The sequence below is a fragment of the Prenolepis imparis genome, unplaced genomic scaffold (genome assembly GCF_030444845.1).
Source record: "Prenolepis imparis isolate NDT839.2.m4 unplaced genomic scaffold, iyPreImpa1.0 SCAF_3, whole genome shotgun sequence".
NCBI classification, from domain to species: domain Eukaryota; kingdom Metazoa; phylum Arthropoda; class Insecta; order Hymenoptera; family Formicidae; genus Prenolepis; species Prenolepis imparis.
The window spans coordinates 10,121,770-10,132,881 of NW_028141161.1; the positions used below are offsets into that span (position 1 = coordinate 10,121,770).

General features: G+C 36.3%; 3 protein-coding genes across 5 annotated transcripts; 2 read left to right on the forward strand and 1 right to left on the reverse strand.

Annotated features, from left to right (window-relative positions):
• Positions 1-23: 23 nt before the first annotated feature.
• LOC145933359 (uncharacterized) lies at positions 24-3,501 on the forward strand. Of its 3 annotated transcripts, XM_083032984.1 has the most exons (6): positions 24-520; positions 628-1,919; positions 2,115-2,295; positions 2,468-2,865; positions 2,970-3,150; positions 3,222-3,501. In XM_083032984.1, the coding sequence occupies exons 2-5, from the start codon at positions 760-762 to the stop codon at positions 3,130-3,132; spliced, it is 1,902 nt and encodes a 633-aa protein (XP_082889110.1). In that variant the 5' UTR covers positions 24-520; positions 628-759; the 3' UTR covers positions 3,133-3,150; positions 3,222-3,501. The 3 variants fall into 3 exon arrangements, with proteins under 3 accessions (XP_082889110.1, XP_082889109.1, XP_082889111.1); XM_083032983.1 differs by having other exon boundaries at positions 2,970-3,501; XM_083032985.1 differs by lacking the exon at positions 3,222-3,501 and having other exon boundaries at positions 2,468-2,870; positions 2,970-3,106.
• Positions 815-10,255, reverse strand: LOC145933360 (protein scabrous). The gene is made up of 7 exons (XM_083032986.1): positions 10,026-10,255; positions 9,133-9,472; positions 4,236-7,503; positions 3,965-4,159; positions 2,957-3,234; positions 1,292-1,936; positions 815-1,173 (listed from the first exon to the last, which is right to left on the reverse strand). Exons 1-3 carry the CDS (start codon positions 10,253-10,255, stop codon positions 6,190-6,192), a joined length of 1,884 nt encoding a protein of 627 aa, XP_082889112.1. The 3' UTR covers positions 815-1,173; positions 1,292-1,936; positions 2,957-3,234; positions 3,965-4,159; positions 4,236-6,189.
• On the forward strand, positions 3,996-5,678 carry LOC145933366 (uncharacterized). The gene is made up of 4 exons (XM_083032997.1): positions 3,996-4,129; positions 4,214-4,348; positions 4,570-5,347; positions 5,541-5,678. Exons 1-3 carry the CDS (start codon positions 4,001-4,003, stop codon positions 5,344-5,346), a joined length of 1,041 nt encoding a protein of 346 aa, XP_082889123.1. The 5' UTR covers positions 3,996-4,000; the 3' UTR covers position 5,347; positions 5,541-5,678.
• Positions 10,256-11,112: the final 857 nt, after the last annotated feature.

The window sequence follows — 11,112 nt, forward strand, 5'->3', positions numbered from 1 at the left end:
ATAGATAAAGATTTGTGCCATCTCTGCACTAGAGCCGCGCGTGTCAAGCTTAGAGGAGCATATAGACATATGCTACATATATATATCTAGATGCTCTAAGGTGTCAAGTGTCAAGATAAATGAAGATTTTTCTCTCTCAGTAGGAACCAATCACGTTCGATTGCTACTTAACAGTTGAGTCCGCTAAACGCGGCCATTATTTTTCTTTTTTACTTATGAATCTCTTTGACTTTGTACTCCTTGTTTACTAGTTAATGGTCACGTAGACGTCAAAGTCACAATTAATTAACCAGATCTTGCTCACGGTCTTATATAAGACTATGATCTTGACATGTAAAAGATAGATAAAGCTCTACCTATATGTAATATATCTATGAGATTACATTGCACTTATATCAGTAAAATTATAAGACAATTAAAGGATTTAGTTACAATCTGATTGTGAAAGTAGGCGAAAGATTTGTGGCTTCTCTTTGAATAATACGTTGTTTGTCAGCCTCAGTAGAACATATTGCTAACAGTAAGTAACAGAAATTTCTTCTTGTAAATTATAAGTAATTAAATTAAGCTAATAAAGTATGACTTGAATTATATTATTTTTAAATATATCTTTAAAATTTTTTTCAGATAATGATAAAATCTTATGTATTTTAAGAAATCAAATTGGAGATACTTTAAATTTTCATTTTATTTTTATCAGTGAAATCGATTAAATTAAAGTTTTCAGTAGATTTACGAGAATTTAAAATCATAAACAGAATGCAATTTGAAAGAAATGGACTCAGATATCAGAGATTACAAGAATTACTGAGGATTGTCTGTGCTTATCTACTTACTCCGCTCATCTTTATTACTTTGAATTTCTTATACATCTATCGTTGTCTGGTCGAAATCGTTTTAAGAATCCAATTCAAGGACAAGTTCGTCGGTTTCTTGAAAGGCACGGATTGTGTATGGGCTGTTGAAGATGCTGTTTCCTTGTCCGTTATCAACGTCTTAATGATACTAGAGAAGGCCGCACGAGACTCAAACGCGATTTTTCTGGAAGACTTCAAGAACCTATTCAATGATCGCATTGTTTCAAAGGCTGCTGGTACGACGTTTGAAAAATTATTTTATCGTCGAAACCAAAAGTACGGTTACTATTTTTGGGAGCGAAACGAAGAGATCGATCTGAAAAATAGGATCAGATGGCTGGAGTGCGAGAACGCTGATTGCGATGGCTCTTGCGAGGATGTATCCAGCGAATCCTTCAGGAGAACTTTAGGAAACATATGCAATAAATCCTTACCCGATGATCACACAGCCGCCTGGGAGATCCTCATCGGGAATCGTTGTCCGAGATCCAGATCTCGCGTCGAAGAAGGCCGTTTGTCCCCCGAAGAGGACTTCGATACTTGCAAGATTCCTATGATATTCCGCGCCCATCATTCCTTGGGCGATGGGATAGCTCTTCTGGGAGTGTTGCTCGAAGCGATCACCGACAAAAACGAGACGAAAGTACCAAAAATAAAAAATATCTCGATTAATACAAATGAAATAAATTACAAAGAGTTTTTTTCATCGTTGCGTTCGGGAAAAAATCTCTCGAATGAGATAAAGAATTTGAATGAAGAAATTGTGGGATGTTATGAGAAGGATATTCTCGCTGCATCTATGCCTTTTATTTACATACTGTCGCGAGTTTTGAAAGATTTACAAGATTATTTTCATGCGGCATTGAAATGTTTTAAGAGCATAACGATTGATTCTATAAAACAGCAAGCGAAAATATCCATCAATCATATGTGGATGAATTTCAAAGATATCTTCCTGAAGCAAGTGTACGAGAAAATTAAAGAAATTACACGATTGATGATTATCATCCTTTCTGCTCCAAAATGCTTCACTCAACAGGCGTTTCGTAGGATGGACGAAAAGTACATATCCAAGTATCCTATAATACATAAAAAAGAACAAATTAAAATAAACATTTCTGATTTTGAAAATCAAGATAAATTCATAAAATAAAATTTCTCAATTAAATTCTATCAATATAAAATTTTTAATTCATGTCTTTTGTAAAATAAATTTTGTAGAATAAATTTTATCGTAATAAATATATGTTTTTGTAGCTCTCTACATGGTCCATCACAGACAGGTGAAAAGATAGTATCCTACTGGTTAGAGAATGATGTTGATAATTCACAGAAGCTTTTAATGAAAGTTCGTGAAATCAAAAAAAGTACAGGCGCCAGATTTGGAGATGTAATATTAGCAGCTTTCTCTGCTAGTGTACACAAGTATCATTTACGAGTAAGTATATATGTTAAAACGTTTCTAAGTGATATACAAAAGTTTAGAAAATATTTAAAATATATACGTCTAAAATTACACCAGAAAAATTGAGAAAAAAACTGATTTCTGTATAATTAGATTGTATTTATTTCTTTATCATACAAACATGTAAAATGTTTCTTTCTTGCAGATCAATAAACCAGTACCTGATTCATTAACAGCTATTTTACCAATAAGAATGGCAATGCCTGATGAAAATATGATGTTAGATAACAATTTTTCAATTGCTCTGCTGCAGATTTGTATTTCCAACGCGAACGGACAAATCATTAACGAGCCAAATCAAGATTCTCAATTTTTTAATCGTCTTCAGGATATTACGAAAGCAACTAATGAACTCGAAAAATGTCCGGATATATTAATTAATTTTTGGATCATGAAATATATATTAGCGATATTGCCGGTGAAAATTGTGAAAGTTGCTTTGCTAAGTTATAGCACGATGGTGTTCAGCAATATATGTGGACCACAAAGAATTCATATTCTCAATCATTCTTTGAGCAACATTGCCTTCTGGTTACCAAACAAGTATTGTATATCATTGCTCTATTCTTTTATTATAATAAATAGAAATATGAAAAATTAGTATATTATAGTGATATACGAATATATGACTTACAACTCATTTTCAGGAGTACAACCGCTCTTGGCTTTAGTCTGTTAAGTTATGGAGATAACTTACATCTATCTTTAATAGCTGATAAATCAATAATAGATGATGAAAGATTTTTTATGGAAATTTTAGAAGATACTGTGTACGAAATAAATCATGCATATAATAGGATTTTCCAGTAGAAACACCCATGGAAACAGGTATACTATGAGAAGTTTAAGATCTCATTATTTGATCTAATTTTTTTGTATGTATTTGTCGGTATTTTTAGGTATCGGTGTGTTCTGAAACAAAAAATAAACAATTGTTATTATAGATTATTCATCTCTTTTACACACATTTGATATAAAAGAATATATTTATGTTAGTAACATAAAGTAAACATCTCACTTTTTTAGTAATATTATATGTGTAATATTATTAGTAATATTATAAAACTTATACATAAAAAGAATCATTTTTAGATATTAATGACACATTTTTTTATAAATTTGTTTAAGTTAATTTGTTAAAGTTGAATTTTATAATATAAATAAACTTTTTTCAGACTATGATATTTTATAAATGTACATCATATATGGTTATATCATAACAACATATTACACGTTATTTTAAAAAATCTATTTTAATTAACATAATCAACTTATTATTTATTTTTTTAATCCTATGCTTAATCTTTAGCGCGCAAACGATCTTATTATTAATTTCACTTTTAAAAATATATGCTTGTATTATGATATTCAATCAGATGATTTCCTAACCTCCATTTTTGATATGTCACGTAGCATTCAATAACATTATATTTTCTTTAATGAAGCACAATAGTTTTAAATATTTTATTCTTGCTTGATATAAACGCTTATATGTATCAAATGACAATTATTTATTGTTTCGTTGGAATTTTTTCGAAGAACTTAATCTAACCTAAATGTGAAAGCTTGACAATTGATGCGGGACTAAAGAAAGTTATGTCGAGAGATAGTTATAACAATATTAGACAAAACGGAAAAATACCTCTTGTATTTGCTGAAGATTTATGAGAAAGACGATATGCAAACAGTATGCAGATTATGTCTTCAACCAGAGCAAAGCGACGTGACACCTTTGTTCCGCGACGACGTCGACGACGACGAATGCCAAATATTGAGGTTACAGATCACGGATTTGTGTTCCATCGTCGTGAGTAATTAATTGTTCACGTTGCGTGATCTTAAAATTAAATTTTACAAAAAAATTATTACATTAAAATCATTTTTCTACCAGATATTACAAGATGATGACTTACCTAAAATCATATGCTGCAAATGCAAAGTCAGGTTACGGGATGCTTATGAGTTTGTAAATCTTTGTAAAAACTCCAACGACAAATTACATGAATATTACGAAAAGAATAAACGGGTAAAAAAAAAATAGTATAATATATATATATATATATATATATATATATATACACACACATTATATATATAATTATAATATACTATATACATATATACTGTATATAATATATATATTATATACTTTATATATTTTTATAATTATATATTATAAAATACTATATATAATTAAATTTATAATTAATTATATTTAAATAATTTATATTTAATGTTTATATTCAGATCCGGGAAGTAAGATCACTGAAAGAAAAAGGACAAAAGCTAAATGGGAAAGAGCATAAATACACCGGCAGGTCTTCAAGATCTGGAAGAAAATCTTTAAAAGCACATTCAGAAATTGTTATAAGCTCAGAAACGTATAACACTGCATCATCCCAGAATACACTTGATGTAGAGACAGCAAAGTCAGAGCTTGACGATAGGAATGATCTTGGGAGTGATCTTGATTTTAAGGTCCAGGAAACATCTTTGAACGAACGTGTTACGCTTGATACGAATGCTCGATGCTGCGATAAACTGTCAGGTGACAGCGAAAAGCAGTATCTCTGCCATGTCTGCAGTAAAACCTTCGCCTCGATGTCCGGATTACAGTTGCACCTTAAGTCGCATTATGGTATCAAGCCGTACACTTGTCAATACTGCGACAAGAGCTTCGCTATTCCGAGTTACAAGAAGAGGCACGAGAGGATCCATACTGGCGACAAGCACTTCATCTGTCACATCTGCAGCACCGCCTTCGCGTCCTCGAACGGGCTGAAGTATCATTTAAAAACTCACACGGGCGAAGCGAATTATCGTTGCGACACTTGCGGCAAGTCCTTTGTCCGGTACAAGTACCTGAAAGACCACACCTTCACGCACACCGGAGAAAAGCCTTATGTCTGCAAATTGTGCGGTTCCGCTTACGGCAACTCTGGCAGCCTGTTTGTGCACGAAAAGAAATGCAAATCGCGATACGATTCCCAAAGAGACGCCTCGAAAACGGTCGCAGTACAATAATGTAAATCATGCAAAATATCATACATACATATATATCATGATTAACAGTCTAATGTCCTGTTGATATAATTCTTTATAATTTTGTAAGCAATATAAGAAAATTGATATATAAGAGTATTCTAAAACTAATTCAAAATTACATTTTCTAATCTAATACAATCTTTTTTTATGTAATGCTAAAAAAAAACTCTTAGTTGCACAATCAGCTATTCAAGTAGTATTCAACACATAATAATACGTCTGTACGTAAATATAAAACCCGAATTCTGCGTATGAAAACGCAAAAAAGGAAGGGATATAACAGCTTATTATTAGACTTAAAAAGGTTCCGCCTCCAACAGCTGACGTTTCTCTTCAATGGCGGTAACGCCAGACAGGTAAAATATGAAAAATAACAGCATTGAAATTAATATACTATCGAATATTATAGCAGTATATATCTTATATATAATAGCTATACAAATTTTATTTTGAATATTGAAATATGTGAGTTAACAATATGCGAGCATTGCTTTTTCATTATATAATTTTTATCTAAATTTTTATTTAATACACGATTTATTTAGAGGCAAAAAAATTATGGCTTCTTACTATATATATAATAAGTAATATATGTTTCTTCGCACAGCGTTTACTCTGTTGTGCATAACTGTACACTGTATTTACATTAAAGTCTTTAAATTATACTTAATTCTTTGGTATTACAATCAATGTTCTCTCGTCGACTGACTGTAAGATGCATGACTCAAATCGCACAAAATAATCAAAATTTTTTTTAAGTTCCTCTATCGTATTCAATTTTATCGATTCGATAGGAATAATTTCACTCGTTTCTCAGGAACATCAACAATTTTGCTTTCGTTGCACCGACATCTCGGAAGACGCGACCGTCATCCACTCATTACTGGTCGATTGGAACCACGTCAGGCCCAGAGAATACCTGCCATTGAGATTGGCGTGTTGGCAGTGACTGAACCACCATCCACCCCGATAGTTAGCCGCACAATCGGTGGTACTGATGTCCATATCGCGGTCCTTAGCACTGAATGCCATGCCATCCTGATAAGACAGCGCATCAGTCGCATTGCCCGAGTAACCAGACACGTGGAGCCGATAACCGGTCTCCTCGGAGTCAACCGTGAAATGCTCATACTCGGCGCGCCAGTGTACGCCGTAGGTGTCGACCAGATCAACTCGTAACCTGCTACAATTGTCACGGGTGAGTCGATGCAATGCCTCGTTACCTAACCAGAATTCGCTGACTGGCGAACCGAAGCCAACCGAGTACTCGTTCCAGGTGCGATCGAAGTCAACCGCACCGTCGATCCTACGAGCAACAACGATCCAACCGGCACGACAGGAGGCTAGTAAAGGTGCTCCGGGACCAGGCGCTAACAGAGTTAAACCATCGCGCTCTTCGCAATTGCCTGGGAGAGAATCTACCATGAGACGATACTGATCCTCCACCTGTTCCAGCTCGTGCGTGACATTCGCCGCCTTGGCCAAACTGCGGGAGAGATCCAGTCGGCTGAGAGTCTCATTCAAGGTATCTAGACTCTTTCGTTGCACGTCGCTCCTCTCTTGCAGCTGCGACGCGCTCACGCTCAGCGCTTGAACCGCGCGTCGAAGATTGCCAAGCTCTTCTCTGGTCAGCGACAGCTCGGCCGCCTTTCGTGCGGCGTTTATCCCCAACCTCGCCAGCTCTCGTTTCACCTCGGAACGATTGTTGTAGACAGCTTCTTCAAGTAGTCGCACCGAGTCGAAGAGTCGTACTACCGATTCGTCCAGGTTATTCATCGATACCAAATCTCGGCTGGCGTTGAACACCTTCCTCGAAAGCTCCGCCTGCGTCAGCTCAAGACTCTTCACTCGTTCCTCAAGATGTTCGGGATCCTCGTACACAACCCGCTTCTCAATCATCGCTCGCTTCCGTGCCACCAAGGAAATCTTGCGTTCGACGTTTCGTATACGTTCTTCGAAGCGAGCGCGATGAGCCAAGGCGCGGAAATAGCTGTGTTTTCGGGCCGACGTAATTTCGTGCAATCTGGTTACCTCGTTGCGGAAGAGATCGGCTTTGTCGTGATGTTCCGACTTCTGCGAATCCTGACCCGTAGGCTCACATTTCAAGGACTTCAACTCTATCTGCACCGTGCTTAACTGAAAAAGATAAATTTATATTTTGCATAAAAAACGGATGTTGATTCATAATATTACTATTAATATCTTTTTCCGAGACTTTGGGATTTTTTTTAACAAGACGGTGCGATTAAAAAATAGTAACAGAATTTTTTTTTATATAAATAATTAAATCCGAACATTTAGTTTAATCATTATTAATCTCCGATTTCGTAAACACATTTTCGTTCTACGAAAATAAATTCCTACCGATTCTTTTTAATCCAACGACTTTTACAAGGCAGTCCTTAATAATATGGTGTGTGTGTACCCGTACGTGTATAATACACACGCGTTTATGGAATGCGTGAGAGTAGGGCCAACAGCTGTCGACTCGTGTGGCTGCGGTCGCCAGCGTGTGTCAAATACCACAGACACTAAGGTTCACCGATTAAGATTCGTATGTGGGATCAAGATCGAATTTATAAACGCTCGTAGAACATTAGAATAATTCTCTCTCGCGCGCATCAGAAAAATTCAAAGAAATCATTAATTTTACAAGTTATTTTTTGTCTCTCATATTACTTAATATATATGTATATATATATATATATATATATATATATATATATATATTATTTATATTATTATATTTTTATAAATTATTATATTAGTATTATTATTATATTATATATAGTATTATTATTATAATATTAGTATTATTAATATAATTATAATAGAATATTATATTAGTATTATTAAATTTCACTTTGTCGACTTATAAAATATGATATATATTATTCTACTTTCTCATTCTTTAACTTTTCTTCTTATATTTTATATTACGTTTAACTTCTTGTGACGGGTAGAGAGTCGAAGTGCAAGGGGCGGGAAGTATTTAAGAGGGGAATTGAGGGAGCACTAGCACAGCGGGCCCGAGGGGCACATACGTGTGGCCCAGAGGTCCGTTGCGCGGGCGAGGTAAGAGGAAGGGAAAGAGGAGGAGGAGAAGCAGCTGCCAAGCGGCAAAACGAGAAACAGGAACCAAGCAGCTGGCCGCCCCGTGCAAGGCGCAGGTGCACCGCGACCACGCATCCCTCTTTCTTCTTCCTGCCGTAAATACTAAATAGTAGCGGCAGCCGTTATCTGCACGGACGCCCGTTGTCGGCGCGCGGGCAAACGCATGCCGGGCCCTTCGGCCCTTCCTTCGGTGTGTGTGCGTGCTTATACGTACACGTGGTGGATAAGCTCGCCGTCACCACGAAATCGATCTCGAGACTCGTTGGGAGCGAAAAAAATTGGCTATAGTCATTGAGCGGCACGCGCGCATCTAGGAATCCCGACAGAATCGCCGATGGCGGTATCAAAGAGAGATATATGTACCCTTATATAAGATATTATTCTTGTAGTTTATATAAATACGTATATAAAATAGAATCTGATTTATAGATTATAATTATAATAACGAATATAATTATCTAAAATATTGACGATCTGAACAATTAATCTTATTAATTTGCTCCAAAATAAAGAAAATATTCAAGTAAATTTCTTCTCGTTCTACACATTTGATTTGATTCAACTGCGTGGCAAATTGGTACCACCTGCCCCTGTCATCTTTTTTTATATTAATCTTATTCTTTCCAGCATTCGCGAAAGGAACCGACTTACCTGACTACTGACATCCGCGCAGGAGCGAGACAGGAGACTGGCGCGTTCCTTGGTCGCAGCAATGTCGAGCCTGATGGTACCAAGGACAGCCTCGATCTTGGTGATCCTGCCGCCGAGATCGCGTATACTCCTGCCGACTTCGGAGACGTCACCCTTTAGTAGGGCCAACTCGCTCCTCATCCTTGAACGCTCGGCCAACTCCTCGCTGGCGTTCCGCGTCCTGAGCACCTCGGCGACCTCGCTCTGCAGCTCCGTCACAGCACTGCCGAGCCATCTCACCCTCAATCGTTCGTTCTTCGCCTCGTTGCCGCTTCCGCCGCGAAGAGCGTTCACTTCCTTCCTGCACGTGCGAGGGGATATATTAATTATAATATTTCTGAGGTACCTTATTATTATCTTTACTTTGCATACCAATAAAGACTGACTATCGTGAGTTTTAAGAATGAAAATAAAATAACTGCAGTATCTACATTTTCATATATTTTTTTAAAATTATTCCGTATTTTATTAAAATTGTTTTAGACATTACTTAACATTTTATTATCAATTATTTCACAACAATTATTGTTCACCAAAATTCAGATAAATTTTACTGTTTGTTACAATTAAATTATTTCATCAAAAATATCAATAGCATATTCATAAATATAAAAAAAACTATTTAAAATACTATAAAAATGAATCATTTTGATAATTTATACAGAAAGTACGTAAAAAAAAGCATCTTTAAAAAGAAAAAAAAATGGCTTGACAGAATCCTTAAATTTCAATTAAATTCTAAGGCTTCTCGCCGTCAACAGATACCCTAATTATGTACTTGGCGACTTTCAATACACTTATGTATCTCATATTACGATACTACATGCAAAAAAAGACGGCAAATTAAATCTCACCTGAGTTGTTTTACTTCGTTTTTAAGGACAATGAGCTCCGTATTTTTCTCCATCGATCGCTTCAGACTCTCCTCCAAAGCGTTATAATCCTCTTGGCGATGGTCCAGTAATGCGCTCACTTGTTCCTGCAATAGCTTGATCGTACTCCTGAGATCCTCGTCTGCCCACGTGCCAGCAATCAACGTGTTCGCGACGATAATCGCTGATAACAGCCACAGTACGTTCGCCATCTCCTGGAGTCCTGAATTCTTCAATTCTCCTAAGGATTCTCAAATTCTGATTTTTTGAGTTTTTATATTTCGTAATTCGTATATTCCCCCTCGAGGGGGAGAAATTGTATTTTTATTTTATAAATCCTCGAGAGAATATTTTATATATTTTTTATAATTCACAGATCTTCCAATTGTGATATCTGTTATGTACTTGATAGATCTTTTTTATTTTCAAGTTTGATAAATCTTCGCATTTTTTTTTTTCAAATTCTTATCTCGAGATCTTGAATTTCTTCAGCGAAGAGTTTTCACCGCACCTTATCACCGCTAATTAGCAAGATAACGAACAGATATTTATCCGATCTATTTTCAAAGAGACTCATCAAGTTTGGTCGACCGCGCTTGACCGCCTGTCGAAAGTCTACTGGCGCGGCCGAAACGGTGTACGAGTTTTATATCGGTCCTTGGACAAAGGTCCACTCGGACCCGGTGTGGAGCAGGTGTTCGGCAACACCAGGCCCTCGTCAGGTATATATTGTCTCGCGCGCCGGCCGTCCGTACCCCCACACGCCTGCAATACGGCCCCTACCCTGTTTCACGTTGCAGTTGCACTCATGTCCTGAGATCGTAACAGATACGTCGTATAGGATCGCGATATGATAAATGCATCGCGCGAATACGGGGTGCTGGATAATGAGCCCATCTGGTGAACAGGGCGAGATTTCTCTCGAAAAAACTTGAATAATTTAAATTGTTTTCAGCGCTACTTTTCGTAATTTTTAAAGTTTCTCTCCCGTTATTTTAATTATAATTACTCAATTTCTGTTCAATTAAGGCCCATCTAAAATAACTAACTGGATATTACATTGTATATC